The sequence below is a fragment of the Coturnix japonica genome, chromosome 34, assembly GCF_054131305.1.
Source record: "Coturnix japonica strain WE chromosome 34, WE-NBRP24, whole genome shotgun sequence".
NCBI classification, from domain to species: domain Eukaryota; kingdom Metazoa; phylum Chordata; class Aves; order Galliformes; family Phasianidae; genus Coturnix; species Coturnix japonica.
The window spans coordinates 3,870,802-3,887,251 of record NC_140696.1 but is presented as its reverse complement, the minus strand read 5'-3'; the positions used below and the strand labels follow the sequence as shown (position 1 = coordinate 3,887,251).

At 48.4% G+C, this 16,450-nt stretch overlaps 1 protein-coding gene across 6 annotated transcripts in view; it reads right to left on the bottom strand.

The window, feature by feature from the left end:
- The window catches only part of GRIK4 (glutamate ionotropic receptor kainate type subunit 4), a 105,006-nt gene that overhangs the window by 24,533 nt on the left and 64,023 nt on the right, over positions 1-16,450 (bottom strand). For 4 of the 6 annotated variants that reach the window (XR_014938251.1, XM_015884046.3, XM_085526112.1 and 1 more), the window contains exons 7-10: positions 15,987-16,040; positions 6,907-7,068; positions 3,302-3,454; positions 2,531-2,635 (exon numbers count right to left, since the gene is read on the bottom strand). Coding sequence is in view for 2 of the 6 variants with exons in the window: in XM_015884046.3 (XP_015739532.2) it covers positions 2,531-2,635; positions 3,302-3,454; positions 6,907-7,068; positions 15,987-16,040 (474 nt within the window). In the remaining 4 variants the exon portion in view is untranslated. The remainder of the gene's footprint in view (positions 1-2,530; positions 2,636-3,301; positions 3,455-6,906; positions 7,069-15,986; positions 16,041-16,450) is intronic. The other 2 variants (XM_085526111.1, XM_085526113.1) reach the window with 1 other exon arrangement.

The window sequence follows — 16,450 nt, the reverse complement described above, 5'->3', positions numbered from 1 at the left end:
AAGGGGATAAAGCAAACAAATGAAGACCCTCAGAGGACAGTGCATATTGTTGCCAGGCACTCCTGAAGGACACCTTGATGCCAAGGCAAGCAGACAAAACCCCTGTTAGCAGCAGACAGCAGGGGACACAGCGAGAGGTGACCACAGAAACCTGCCAGCCCCAAGACATGCACACAGCCCCCAACACTTCTTGTGCTCCCATCACCAAACAGGACACACCAAGCTACCTGTCTCTTTGCTTCTGTCCCTAAAACCATGCTGAGGAGGAGCAAGCCCCACAGGGACCATGGGGACCCACTATTTAGCTGCTTCCCCGCTAAAAAACATCAACGTGGCAGTGGGGACCACAGCAGATCTCAGAGTTATCAGCTGGTAGCTCATCTGTAGCTCACCAATTAAGCACCCCCATCACTTCCACTGCTCCATAGCAGGACACAGCTGCTAAAGGTGAGGTCATGGCTGTGTGCCATTGTAGGGCATCCTCCTGCCTCTCCCTGGGGCCAGGCAAACCCCAGCCCTTCTTCACCCCCTCCACTGGCTGAGCTGCCAAACCTGAGCTCTTGGTTTACTGCAAATTGCTGCCCGGGTACCTTAGAGATGTTCTTTTGTATGGGTAAAGAAAAGGAGAAAATAAAAAGCTGACATTTACCAACCAGTCCTTGTCAGATCTATGGATCACCGACACATTAATGAGTCTGTGCTTTATCGCGCATTCTATGAACAGAGAGCAGCTTTCATGTGGCTGGGGAAAAATTTCCACTAGTTAAGCTAAACTGGGAAAAAACACGTTCAGCACATTACATAAATGTATTAAAAATTGGATGTCAAAAAGCCCCGTCTCTCCTTGCCCAAAAGCAACAGCAAATTTTAAAATCTAACTGTCTCTAATTTGTTTGCTGGCTGAGATCTGGATCGGCTTCAAGATCGGTGAATTCTCTATCAAAGCTGATGAGCTGGAAGTCCCTGTGGCTTCGATAGATGGAAGGAGAGAGGGTGGAGGAGAGAAAGTGAGGGAGAGAGGCAGAGAAATGGGCAGAGAGCGTGAGCTTGATTAAAAATAAGGGAATAGGAACGTTTCAAACAAGAATCTGGACAAATCAGTTAATATAACCCTCGGGAACACGATTGCCCCCAGGATGTGGATGTCTCTTCCTTACCCTGTCCCCTCACGATGGGTTTAATTAAATGATTTCTAATGATTTATTTAGTTATTTTTATTCCAAGAAGCACGCTAGGCGAGAACATGATAAGCATCCACGGTGTGGTGGAGCGGCTGCAGCCTCTGGGGCTTTGGCTTCCCTCTGCAGCAATGGAGCAATGGAAAGCCCATCCCCAAAGCAAGCTTGCAAGCTGTGAGCTATGAAAAGCATAACTACAGACCACACAGAGCAATCCAGCACCACCTGAAGTACAAGCAGAGGCCCCTGTACCATCCCCTGCTAAAGAAGGAAGATCCTCTCTTTAAATAGGAGCTCTGTGTTATAAAAGATGTTAAATCACTGTCGTCAATGCAACTCAATGTCTCCTCCAGATCCCAGAGGGATCTGCAAAATAAAAGGGATGGGGGTGGGGGGGACAGAGTGTTCCTGGGGCTTGGAATATCAGCTGCCTCCGAGCTCTAAGGTCGGTTACTGGCTGCTGGGAAGGAAAACCCATCACTTCTATCATCTGAGCTGCATCACAGGGCTGCCAGGGGGAACGCTGCAGCCAGTGCTGTCTGTGGAGCACTCGGAGAAGCACTGCTCCACAAGAACCCGCGCACTCCATGTGAACTCCCTGCCACATAGAAGCACATCAGAAATACAGCAGTCAGAGTGAGCTTTGCAGCATTTGTTTCCCTTGCTCCAGCTGAACGTAGGCTCCTATTAATGTGGATGGGCTTGGATCTGTCACTTTTACTCAGAGCGTGATGGGCTTGGGGAATGATTCAAAGGGCATTGGTGCTATGAGAGATCCCACTGTGGGGAAAAGGCTGTCTTGATCCCTGCTCACTCAGAGCCAGCTAAAGGCAGCATCAAAGCCAAGCTGTCACTTGACAGGTAAGAGCTGGCAGGCCACATCCTGCTGAGGATAAAGCTCTCTGCTGCTGGACCAGAAGAGATTTCCCAACACCGTGATGCTCTGCCCGAGTGGGGTGGGATAGAAAGGTACTGCAGCTTTGGTTCTCTGCCAGCATCCAGGAGAAGCAGCACTCGCAGAAATAAAGGGCAGCTGTAGAGCTGTCACCATGGCAGTAAGACACATGAAGTCTTTTTCTATCTTTTTAGGTTTGCTGGTAAAGGCTGTGCTCCTTGGACGTAACGTCAATGGTTTGCTATAGGTGACACCAAGCTCTGTCCCTGCAGCATCCTTAGCCTCAGCTGAAGTACCAATTTTTGCCCATTCACAAGGAATTCCCACATTTTCCCCCCATTGAAATCACTCAGTGCAGCTCCACAAGCTTCAGAACAAAAGTGACCAGAGTGTGACCTTATATCCAGCATGAGTTTCACAAGCACCATAAGGATCCGACCCACACACCCACCCTTACCTGTCGGAAGCCGCTGTGTGTGTGCTGCAGGATCTTCAGGGCGTAGTTGGAGCGCTGGCCTTTGCTGTTGAATTCAATGTGGCCGGTGAGACCTTCCAATTCTACCTGTCCAAGAGAGAGTGAGTTACGCACCTGGCTGCTCTCCTTACAGCAGCAGCATAACACTGAAGTGATGTTCTTGTCTTTGGCTAAGAGGCTTATGTGTGGGTCACAGCAGCAGAAGGCTGAGGTTCAGCTGATCCATCACTGGGGCAAAATACTCAGGGAGCTTCCTCTTCTAATGGCATTTTGTTTGTACCCCAAGCAGACTCACAACACACACCCCTTCTGACTGGCCTGGTTCAGTTTGGAAGCTCAGACTGACAAACACAGGCTGAAATCCAGGGGTCTGCTCCTATGTCTGGTCACTGCTGGTAACTACTAGATCCACACAGCTCAGCCCCCTTCATATGAAGCTCACCTCTGGCCTCGAGCTGTCAGCAGTTGTACTGCCTGACCTTATAGCAGCTCAAGTTCACTCAAAGCAGAACTCAAATCACTTGAAACTTTCACATGTTGGGGGAAAAAAAATTATCAGTGAACTTCAGTTTTCCTACAGTAATGCCTGAAAAAATGGGAGTTTCATGTACTTTTAAGGCCAATGACAAACCAGTCCTCAGATCTTCTCTCCTTTCATTCCCAGCGCTGCCTTCAAAGAGATCGATGCTCTGTGCTTGGAAGCTGTGCCAGCACGAGCAGAAATTGTGCCTGTTCTCTGCTCACAGCCCTCACCATGCGCAGGTAGTTCATCAGGCTGGTGCCATGCTGCCAGATCTGCGCAGAGCCACAGGACAGGGGCTTCACACCAATCTCCTGGCTGCGGTTCAGCTCCTGCACGGCGCTCACCACGGCGTACACAGCATCGAACAGCAGGGCAGAGGAGAGCTGGGGGAAAAGGAATGAAAATAAATGAGTCTTCTGGAAACAAGCCACAGGGTTTTGGCCCTTTGGGGACAGCTGTTCAATCTCCTGGTCAAGGAGAATGATGAACCTAAAGGAGGTAAGACAACTGAGCAGCATGAGCCACCATTGGACACCATAGAACCTCCCCACCAGCATTGCTGTGAGCAATAGATCCAAGGGAAATGAGGTTCTGCTTGACCTGCTTCCCAGACTTTTCCCATTGAGATCATCTCCTCCCTCGCTGCAGCCTCCACTTTCCTGCTGACTGTTACCTGCTCTGTAATGGCATTGTGAAGCCAAATCCAGAACCAGAGAGCTCGTCCCCTCTACTTTTCACCTTTGCTTTGTTTGCCTTCAATGGGATTCCTTTGTCCACCAAACCTCACAAACTGTGACTTCTGCCCACGCGCAACCGTTCCGCTGGTTTTGATCTAGGTAATAATTGGCCATTTGCTCTTCGTGCTCACTGTTGTGAATAAGATCTCACTTTTAATTATCATCACTTCCTGACTCTGCTGGAATTAAGCCACTGCAGCTCATTGCTATCAAGGCTGCATTTTCCTCATGGCTACTTCACAGCACATCCCTCCCCGTTCCAACTCAGCCATGGGTCTGTCTGCAGCCAGGGCTGCTCTGTCCTGCTGGTGACCTAAGGCAGCTCAGCATCCTCTGCTCCTCCCAGAGCTTGGCTCGCTTCCTCCCACTGCCCTGCAGGGACCGTCTCCCCCAGTTCCATCAGCCCAATGAAACCTGGACTTCATCACATCGCTAATTTGAACGGATCAAGCCAGACTTAACCCTGCCTGATCTTAGAACAGCAGTAGAACCTCATCGACTGCAATGTCTCTTTTGTGAATTGCTTCTTAAAGCAACCAGCAAATCCTTTTCCCCGCCATTCCTTTTTTCCCTTCCACACAGGCTCCTCTCCTTACAGCACCTCTCTGACCCATCCCGTCCTTGGCCCTTGTTCAGTGCAGCTCTTTATCACACACTTAATAACAGCAGAGTGACTCCTATTTTAGCTACAGGATACCATACACGGCTACCAATTACTTTCCTGGATTAGGAACCATATTAATGACAGCTGGCTGGTCAAAAACATTACAACATCAAACACAACCTCTATGACACCAAAATTTTGCCATCTCATACCAAACCAGAACATCGGCCCCACATTTTTAATTGCCTCCTGTTAGACTTTGATTTCCGTTTTTCTCTGAGCAGTTAATGCTCCCTTATTAGCTGGTGAGCAAGAGACTTGTAGATATTAGCGAAGCATTTGACGTTATCGATTGGAATATTTTATTCCTTAACCTCAGTTTGCTGAGATTTCAGGTAGACCTCATGCAATTTCAATTTAGGAACCTTGGAGGGGGGTTGTGATGCAGAAAATCGAGTCTTTTCCATAGGGAATAGGAGGTTCTCATCTCCATCCCAGCGTGCTGCAGCTCCTCGGTGGATGGATACCTTCCCCCCTCCAGCAGGTTAAACACAGCTAAGTGAAAGGCAGTGCTTTAGTTGGTATTTACAGAAATCTCCCACGTAAAGGCCATGTTTAAAAGCAAGCTGTTCTCCAGGGAAACATGAGCAGGTTTGGCCAGTCCAGGTTTGGCCAAGCTTTTTTTTGTGTCCTAAAACATTGTCATTTGTATCTCTGCCCCAAACATAACACAGAATTAAAACCATTAAAATCCTGTGGAATAGACTTTACAATCTGGATTTTATTCAATGACATAAACACTTAATTACAAACATCTGTTTTAGTCTAAATTCTAATTACCTAATCTAGCCATCTGTAATTTGAATGATTTTCTCTGATTTCCTTTCTTTGCAACGTGATTAATGAGAATGGCATTAGAGCAAGTAGTTTCCTCCTCCTCCCTCAGACACTTTCTCAGCTCCAACAAGAAAGCCCTGGGATGCTGCAGCTCACGGGAAACCTCCCTCCTGTCACTTCCAGCTGTTGAGTTTCCCTCTTTTCAATAAGAGAGATTTGCTTCCCAGGACACGAGGGGGAAGTTCTAACAGAGGGATGCACTCCAGGAGATGAGACCTGCCAGATTTCCAAATGCAGAGACAACATGCTGCAAAGTAGGAATGGGTTTCCCTGGCAGACACAGCAAAAGAAACACAAGCCCCATCTGGGCATTTTACATATCACCTCTGCTCTGTATTTTCACTGGGCAAGGCACTATTCTCACCACCTGGGACATGACCTGATGGCGATGGATCCTTGAGGGAACCTTCACATCAGTTCAGGAGGACCAAGCCCACTTCCCAATAATGCTTTAGGCCCTCTGATATAATGAGAAAAATTGCCTCCCTTCACGCCTTCACTCCCCACTAGTGATTTGCGCAGGGTGATGCAGTGTGGCCAAGCCCCTTCTGTCCAGGCATATCCTGGATGCAGTGCACTATATTGCTGAACGTGCTTGGGAATGAATGAAAGGCGCATCCAGCTGGCTTCATACTGCTCTGATGGGTGATTTAGGCTCAGGCTCACAAACCAAACCAGCTCCATTCAGCTCTGAACTCATTCACTCTTCAAAAAAGTGCCACAATGAAACATACTCTTGCATCCTTCCACCTACAGATTTTGCCAGCCGTTCAAGACAGCGCAAGCTAAAATGGAGCAATGAGCTCAGCTATTCCCCCATCACACCTGCAAAGCTCCTCTTCCTACAAGTCTTCTGTTTGTTCTATCAGAAGGAAATTTACTTTCATGCTTCAGAACACACCTGCAGCCATCATGCACAGAGGAAGCCCACCATGGCCTGAGCATCATGCCCCCCAATAGGATGTAGACAGAAAGGACATCAATCTCCTTATTTTGTCCACTTAAGATCACTTTATAGTGATAATATGGAGATTTTCAGCAGCACGCAGCTTGTCAAGGGGACTTGGAGTTCATTAAAGCAGCTGCAAACAGCTCCATGGATGGTATTTTCTACCTCCCTTCCCCCAGCTGCAGTCACAACCCTTGCATTCCAATCTGTGCAAAACCTCCCAGTTGCAAGGAGTCCCTGGGGAGGATTTCAGCACTCATCTCCTCACTCACCAGGGAGATGTCAGAGCAGCAACACCACACAGTCTCCTGGCATCTGCCTAAGCCCAGCCTTTCCCATGCTGTTTGCATTTGGACTCCCCCTTCCTATTCCACAAGCCATACTCCTAAGGCAAACACACAAGGACAACACCATTGTCTGTGCATCCCCTGCACAGACAATGAAGTATAATTCAAATCAGGATTAGGTTTTCTTTAAGGCTCTGCATACAGTCTAATGCAGCCAAAGCTCTCCCCAGCTCTGCATCCACCTGGTTCCCAAAGGTCCCTTTTGTGAAGTTTCCCTCCCCAACCTCACTGTCTTACCCCATGGTCCCGATGGATAATGAAGCTTCTGATGAACAGAGGTGGGGAGAAGGATTTTACTTACTGCTGGCCCAGTAAAAGGAGCATGATCACAGTTCTCTTGCCAGGACTGGTTGAGGCTCTGGACAAACTCTTGGAAAAAAGCGTGAGATTGGTTGAAAATGGAAAATCCCAGGATGTTGACTCGATCATCCAACTGGCTGTCCAGGCGTTGGAGTGAAAACTCCTAAAGAATCCCCAAACAGATAAAAGGATCAGGAAAGAGAACAGGCACCAAAGACTTCAAAGCTGCATGATACAATTGAAGAGAAGATGGGTCACACAGCTACAAGAAGCTGCCCCTACCATCTTCCAGTGAGGCTGAAAGCCACCTGCCAGCCCATAATATAATAGCTTGGCTGCTGGCTGCAACTGGGCCCTGCAGGACCATTAATGAAAACAGCAGCAAAAATGAAGTTCCACAATAAGGCCCAAATCCTCTGAAATGGGCTCTGGAAACTTCATTTCTGAGCCACAGACCGTGCTAACCACACCAGAGACTTGCTAGCAGGCTTTGCAGAAAGGGACTTGTTGCTTTGTAGGTAAGCCAGAGCCAGTTTGTAACCCTAGGGATGCTCAGGGAACACTTCAGCTCTATTTTCACCCATGAGACCACTGCTCCTTGCCATGGTTGAGAGCCCCAGACACTGGTTGTCCATCCCAGCCTTGCCAGGAGGAATCCTCAGCCCACTAGGACCAAGAAAAAGGGCTAAGAAAAAGTACAAGTGAAACAGGAGAACTCTATTTGCTGCTCACGTCAATGGAAGCAGTTATACAACAACGTCAGCTTCCTGGAGAAGCGTCCAGCCCTCCCTGTCCTATTAGCAGGAAATAATGGTGCCTTCCTATCTAATTCCTCTTTTGCTAATTGCTAAAATGGAGTGAGAAGGTGGGAGTAATACATTCAGAAACTGCTGGATACCCATTCTCTTCCATCACTAATATGAATGTCGTTTGGCTCCATGGACTCTGAGATCTCAGCGAGTCAAGTCATTTTTTATCTTTCCTGCGTATGTGTGCACGTAGGAACAATGCCTGTAAATCTCTGAAACATGGACTTACAAGATCATTCCAGCATGGCAAACTCCCACGAGGATGTGATCAGACACAGGATTAAGTGCATTTTGGACACAACCGCATTAACACTAGGTAACATGAAATTGCCTGCAAACTATTGATTCATTTGAATGATTTTATCCTCCTGCCTTGCTGACAGGTTATCCATTTACCCACGGCATCCTGTCAGCTGGCGCAGGGAGGGCAGATGGCTAATGAGGAGCAGGGCCTCAGGAGCTCCTGGATGTGCTGAGCCCTTGCAAACAGCAGCTCTCAGACAGGACTGGGAGGAAATAATGCAAAGGGCAAGGCCAAATGCCCTGCACAGGGGGAGGAATATGTGATGCTGTGTGCTGAGAGCCCCAGTATTACAAGCCCTGCTTGTAATACTAACATTTTTTCTCTTCTCATGTTGGTGGTAGATGCTAGCTGCAAGCTTTTATCTCTTCTTGCACCCATCTTCCAGGTGAGCCTCCTGCTGCAGAAAGCCCCATTGCTCATCATGCACCCACCCCCAACACACAGGGCCCACAGCACCTGGGTGAGCCCCTTCCCTGCACCATCTACACTCCAACCCTCTTCCTTAAGTCTTTTCCCACTTAATGTGAACAAGGACGTCCCAGTGACTCCAGGTCAGAAACAAGCAATGAACCACACACAAACCCTCCCTGAGGCTCACGCTTCCTCTGCAATGGGATGAGATGGATTTGGCAATGGGGTCAGGCTGCCAGCGCCGCATCTGTACCTTGGCTGCTTTCTCCCTTTCCCACACGGTCATTGACCACGTTTGACATTTCCAAACCCTTGTTTGCAAACATCAACTCACATTTGCTATTCAGGACCTGCACTTCTCAGCAGGTTCCCAGGGCTCAGCATCCCCAGCAAAAAAAAAAGCGATGGAAATCCTGCTCGTGGCAGTGATTTCAGATGCCTCCCCTATCACCTATTTGCATGCAAGTATCAGCATATTCACCTTTTCAACAGTCACAATGAGGTAGAGAAATACTGTTCACATTTTAGCAATGAGGCTCAGACAGGCTCTGCAGAGGGCACTTGGGGATTCAGTGTCAGATCCAAGAATTGCTCATTGAGGGCAACTCAGCGAGACACAGCGAGGCTGCCATGATCCTAAGCTAGGAGGAATTTTCCACATATCAGTTTTTGGGCACTTTACTCTGCCTTATCTGCAGTGCTGGCCGAGGCTTTTGCAGGACTCAGTATTGCACTAAGAGCAAGGAGCCATTAGCAAAATAACTCCCAGCTGCCAGCAGACTCTATATGGGGGGGGGCTTAACTTTATGCCACCAGTGCAACCCGAGGCATGAAGAAGATCACAAACCTGTCAGGCCTAATTTCAGGTGCACAAATCCCAGCTGCCTGAGTTCTTCCCCCAGTTCGGTTCTGTTTTTCAGAGCACCCACCAAAAAGTCAATATCCTGTTCCATGAGATCTTAGAAAAACAGGGCCCTCAAGGTCTGCAGCCAAAATTAATGAACTTTTACAGAAGAAAAGTCCCCAGGCTTCGCTCACATCACAGCGAAGCCTGCAGCAGCACCAGGCAATTATAGTGTAGATTTTCTGACTTCTACTACCAGGCTGCAGCCACTAAATACGTGCTTTTAAATAACAACACTTAGTGATTCTACGGCACTCTATATTTTCAAAGCGCTAGGCACACATTAGCTAATTGAATACAAAGGGGTTCCCTGGGAGACGGCACAGGAGGAGTTATTAGGGGATGAAGTCACTCTTGGGTTTGTGCTTCATGCGGCACTCGACCTGCCTTCTCCCTTTACAGCAGCACACACAACCTCTGGGGTGACCTGAGCATTTAGATCATGGGGGGAACCTGCCCAATAAAAGCCACGTGGTCAGGCTCAGTAATTCATGGCTTTAAAGCCACCGGCTTGGAGCTTCTGGCGTCATAGCAGTGAGTTACGACTGGGAGATTTACAGGCAGTCACCTCCGTTCCATTAGTAACATAAACCCATATGGTGCAGTTCCATCACTCGGGGCCTGCCCAGTGCCCTGTGACACCAACAGGGATGCACCATGGCACCCAATGGGATTCTACCCATTGGACAGAGGAGGAAACTGAGGCACTGAGCAGAAAAAGCCAACATGAAACACACAGAATCACAGAATCACAGAATTACCCGGGTTGGAAGGGACCTCAAGGATCATGTAGCTCCAACCCCCCTGCCCAGCAGGGCCACCAAACATACACCTTTACTAGATCAGGTTGCCCAGGGCCCCGTCCAACCTGGCCTTGAACACCTCCAAGGACGGGGCATCCACAACCTCACTGGGCAGCCTGTTCCAGGACCTAACCACTCTTCTAGTAAAGAACTTTCCCCTAACATCCAACCTAAATCTTCCCTCCTTCAACTTAAAACCATTTCCCCTAGTCCTGCTATTATCAGCCCTTTCGAAGAGTTTACTCCCCTCCTGGGAGTAAGTTCCCTTCAGGTACTGAAAGGCTGCAATGAGGTCACCCCGCAACCTTCTCTTCTCCAGGCTGAACAAACCCAACTCCCTCAGCCTGTCCTCATAGGGGAGGTGCTCCAGCCCCCTGATCATCTTTGTGGCCCTCCTCTGGACCCTTTCCAAAATCTCTATATCTTTTTTGTACTGAGGGCTCCACACCTGGACACAGTACTCCAGATGGGGCCTCACAAGAGCAGAGTAGAGAGGGACGATCACCTCCCTATCCCTGCTGACCACCCCTCTCCTGATGGAGCCCAGGATCCCATTTGCTTTCCGGGCTGCCAGAGCGCACTGCTGGCTCATGTTAAGTTTCTCATCTATCAGGACCCCTAGGTCTTTTTCTGCCAAGCTGCTCTCAAGGACAACTCCTCCCAGCCTGTACAGGTGCCTGGGGTTCTTCCGGCCCAAGTGCAAAACCTTGCACTTTGCCGTGTTGAACCTCATTAGGTTCACCCGAGCCCAGCTTTCCAGCCTGTCAAGGTCCCTCTGAATGGCATCCGTTCCCTCCACCGTATCGACTGCACCACTCAGCTTGGTGTCATCAGCAAACTTGCTGAGGGTGCACTCCATTCCCTCATCGATGTCATTAATAAAGATGTTAAAGAGCACCGGTCCCAAGACAGACCCTTGAGGGACACCGCTCGTTACCGGCCTCCACCTGGACATAGAGCCATTGACCACCACCCTCTGTCTGCGGCCTTTCAACCAATTGCTTATCCATCTAGTTGTCCACCCATCAAATCCACCTCCCTCCAATTTGGAGATGAGGATGTGATGGGGGACCATGTCAAAGGCCTTGCTCAGGTCCAGGTAAATGACATCGGTCGCCTTCCCTTCGTCCACCAACGCCGTCACTCCATCATAGAAGGCCACAAGATTAGTTAAGCATGACCTTCCCCTGGTGAAGCCATGCTGGCTGTCTCGGATCACATGCTCGTTCTTTATGTGATCAAGCATGTTGTCCAGGAGGATCTGTTCCATAATCTTCCCAGGCACGGAGGTGAGACTCACCGGCCTGTAGTTCCCCGGGTCCTCCCTGCTCCCCTTCTTGTAAACATGGCTGCAAGGCTCAGCCTTGAGACTGCATGGACTGGGTTGGCTTTGTGCTGATGAGCAGCCTCCAATGCTCAGCCCCAACATCAGCCAAGGATCCAGCCCCCTGGCAAAGCCTGATTTACACCAGTGGCTCCAGAACAGGCTGTACTGTTCTTGCACTAATTTTATATGGGATAGGAAGGAGAATCTTGGGCCAGAACTTCCATTTCTCTATTATTAAGACCTCACGTTGGAAAACTTCCACTGCAGGAGTATTTGCTGCTCAGAAAAGCTGTCAAACTCCAAGCATAGCTTACAGCTCCCATGCTGGCACTCGGCATCCTGTTGCCCTCAGGGCTGTGTAACTGAATGCGCTAATCATCCCTAAGCTCCTCTAAGAAGACACTTATTTATTCACTCAAGTGGACAATATTATGTTAAGCGTTTTATGGCTTTCTCGAAAGGCGCAATTTATTTATAAACTATTGACAGAGTCAATAAGTTCATAATGGGCCACGTGTTTAAATCAATTTCTCTGGAAGGAATAAACCTCAGCACAGCAACGAACTGCAGCAAGTGGGTGTGGAAGACCGACCCAATGCACCATGTCATTTGGCCATGCATGCAGTTAAAGAGCAGCTTTAAACTGGGGGCAGCTTAGGCAACTTCCTATACATAACCTGGTTGCTCTTACATCATAGAAGCATCAGTGTGCCATATGCCAGTCAGGGCGGGCATTCTATATCCTTATGCATGGGGAGCTGTTAGATTTTTGTAGGCTGCTATTGAAAAGAGAGCACTTTAGGAAAATACATTGGCATAAATAGAATTTACTTTGACTTCTCTGCAGGGAGATTGGGGTTCAAGGAGTGGCAAAGCCTCCAAGAGGTCCAGTGCTGCACTGAGACCTGAGGACAGTGCACAGAGAACAGGGGGCAGAGAGCCTGAGACTAAGAGGACGAGACAGCATGAGGGCAGAGGAACAAAGGAGGTTTGCTCTCACAGCAGAAGGCCTGGGCTGTATCTGAGAGCGTGATTTACTCAACAACTGGCAATCAAACACAGGCTGGACTTCCTGCAGGACTTGGAACAATACACAAAGCAGACTCCAGACAGGTAAGGTAACACAGGCAGCAAAACACAGACAGGCACAAATCACTGTTTTGCCTAAATCCTTTTCTCATGCTAACGAAAAGAAGGAGAAATTGCTTTGGCATCCTTGCACAAACCCAATTTGTTTGCCCTCCTACCGCATGCTGCTGGAAACATGAACCATAAATCCAGGGAATGGCCGGGGCTCTGTAAAAAGGTTTGCATCAGTTACTGGGAATCAGGAAGGTCTGCAAGGCAAAATCTGTCAAAGCCTAACAAGAAAGTCAGCATCCTTTGCTTGCATTAGGGCACAGGGGAGAGTGAGAGATACTTAGGGACCTCATGCAGCAGTGGAACACAGTGTGATGGAGATGCTGTACAGCTGCCTGCATGCCCACCCTGTTCCGATGGGCATCCAGAGTGACAACACAGCCTTGGATAACTCGTCCTATATGAAAGACCAACCTCTTTATAAATCACCAACTAAGAAGGAAAAACAGGAAACAAATAAACAAAGCAAAGCTGATTTATCTGGTCTCTGGAAATTGAATACGGCAGCTGTTTTATCAGCAACAACACCTCCACACAATATTGTGAGAACAAACCTATACCCGCTGAATAGACTGACTCAAGGCACTAGTAAAACTCCTTTACACCTCCCTTCTTACAGTCATAATTTTAATTGTTTTGACTATTTCCATCTAATCTCCTTGATAAATGTTTTGAAGTTGAAGCCCAGCCTGAAGTCTATAAATTAGATGAAAAAGAAAAAGACAAAAACAACAAGAAGCTACCCAGAATTAACGAGCTACAAGAATTAATTGTACCACAGGGTTTTGGAGGCATCCAGCATCCCTTCTGCTAAGAACTGCTGATCTCAAGGATTTCCAGCACTAGGAGAAACTATTTATATTTCTTCCAATACACAACAGCCTGCTTGCAATGCTCTCCTTACGCAGTGGCCTTATTAGTAGGATTATTACAAACTAAATTTGTTGATGGAGCTTCAAGTTCCAGCCCTCCCCTCCCAAACATCACCTAGCTCAAGTCGTGCTGACTGGATGTGGACAAAAGGAGCACCTGGCATGGAAGTGATGGACCGGGGTCCCCTGAGCTGGCTGAAGGAAGCTGATAATGAATTTGCACGCAGTAAATTAGCCTGTGGATATTTTTACTTCATTCTGCTCTCCTCGGTTCCAATGGAAACACATTGGGGATCCAAGGGCTTCCTCCTCATGTGCTCCCGCAGCCTCCTGCCAAAGGCTGGCATCTGCTTGTGCATGCAGCTCTACCTCCTGCTGAGTATGGTGTCCCCAGCACCACAGGACCCCCAAGTCCTGCCCCATAGAATGGCACTTGGGGGGCGGCAGCCCCTTGCCTCTGCCTCATGCCCTACTGTGACATGGAGCTTGCTGTCAGCTGGGATATGCTCATTAAATAAAATTAATGCCAGAAGACAGAAACAGAATTCCCTTCCAGTGCTGCAGGGCAGGTGTTTAATTTGGCATTTTAGCCTTTTTTCTATTCTTTTTTTGGCTTGACATATTTTTCCATTTCCAAGTAACATCATGCTGTACAAACTGTCTATTCCCCCTCTGATGGGCTCTCCCTCCATTTAAAGCCATCTTCTCGCTTGCTCCCCTTCACAGCAACTCGCTCTGATTTTATCTTTTCTATTAGGCAGCGATTGTAAAACCTCAGAGGGTTCATTAGGAGCCTGATAATCCCTCCAGATTTATTAGTCTAAATTGCTCACTCCCATCTCTCATCCCCATTTAAATATTACTAATTTCCTTAAACATCTCGCCCATCTGCCCAGGTTTTGCCCGATGTCACCTTTCTTCTTCAGCAGCCCTGCCAAAAATCCAGATAGCTCTGCTCAGAGCTCATCTCTTGGACAAAGTGGTAAAATAAACCATGCTAAACAGAATAATATCCTGCGAGAGCAAATGACAACCAAATTCATTTCAGTCTCACCCGCCTCATCCCCTCATTGCACTAAATGAATGGGTTTCAAAGGCATATGCCACCTCTTGACCTCAAGAAAATGCTTAATAACATTCATGCTCAAAACTGAGGTGGTCATAAGCTTAATTATGCAGCGGGGAGCTTAATTTCTATAGCTGCTTCCATTGTCCAGGCATCACCTATGAACACAGATCCACTGTGCTGGTGATGTACAAATGGAAATCCCTTATTATGTGTACTACAGCAGCCCCAATGAGCTTAAATTACAGGTTGGGGCCCCACTGTGACCAAGACTACCCAGAATGTGTTATATTTCCCAGCACTGCTACATGCCTTAAACATGCAGCGTGTGCCAGGCAGGTGTTCAGTGGGATGGAGACTCCATCCCGCCAGCTCCATCCCTGCCTGCCCAGTGCTGGCCATGTGCACGAGGATAAATAGGAGCAGTGCAGCTCTTTCATGTTGGACTGATATTGAGCAAGGCTACGACCTATGGATCAAGTGCTGGGCAGCAGCCAGAACGCTATTAGTTCTGCTAGGGACTTGTGGATTTTTCCTTCTTTTGCATTTCTCTCTCTTCTGACATCTCTCCCTATCCCTTCTCCACTCTCCATCCCAATTGCTCCCTGGGCTTTCAGCCTCTGCATTTCTCGCCTTCCCCCTCCCACACATTTGGCTCCATCCGCTGCCGTCTGTCTCCCACCCAAACACAAAGCGTGATTCAGCTCTCGGCTTTCCTGGCACACACACACCCTGGCATAAATATTAATAGAAATTAGAGAATATGACTATCACTGGGGGTTGGAAGGCACCTCCACTGAATCACCCAGCCTGTCCTGTGTGCCCAGGATCCCATCAGTCCCCCATATAAGGGCCCTGCTCCCTCTGGGCCAAGCTCTCCCCATGTTGCTTGGCAGCCTGTTCAAGCCTGCTGCAGCAATAGAAGTTTCTCCGGTGTTTATTTTGGGTTTCCCCCTGCTGCTGTCTAAGCCCATTACTCCTTGTTTAGCACAGCACTCAGGGATTTAGCCACACGATCCCCACATTAACGTTATTAGTGGCTATAAAGCCAAATCACCGAGGGCTGTGCTGAAGGCATGCCCACTCTGCTTCTCCACATTTATGGCTCCATCCCTCCTCCGCCTTGCTGCCCGCCCTTCTCCCCATGCACTGAGCAGCCTCCGAGAACCTCATTAGGAAGCATCCATCTACTTCTTCCCAAAGACCCCGAACCCCGTAACATGGGATCAAACACCAACCACATCTCTAGGCTCTGCTTCACACAGTTGGCTCTCTCCTCCTGGAAGCCACAGCAAGTCTTCCCTTACCTAATGCTGGAGATTGCAGGGGGACTGCAGAGGGATTGCAGGTAACCCCCACCCCGTACTCAGGCAGCTTTTCCCCAAACTCTCATTAACATGACTCAACACACACAGCCAAGAAAAGCCCAGAAAAAAATGTCTTACCAGATTAGTGAAGATATATGTGTAATAGGCAGATGCCATTCCCAGCTCGGCTGCCTGTGAAGGAGAAGAAAGAAGATTAGACCTGAGCCTGGCAATCTGCAATCTCAGCCCCAGCAGAGGAGACAGGGCCAGATTTGCTTTCCCACCCTCACTGTCACTGTTGGGAAGGCTGGAAAACAACAGCACAACCTGATCCATGGGATTAGAGTCCAGCAGGACCCAGCCTATCTGGAGGTTCTTGGTATAATTGTGGGTTTGGAGAGAAAGATTAGATGACGTTTGTTTCATTGTTAATTGATGCTACTTCTCTCCTCTTCAAGGATCAACATAATGAGGGAAACTTTTGAACATGATTTTTGAACATAATGAGGGAAAGCAGCAGCTGAGAGGGCTCAGTATTTATCTCCTATTACTACAAGCAAGGCACTAAAAGCTCTTGTGGAATTACAGAAAAAGGACAGTCA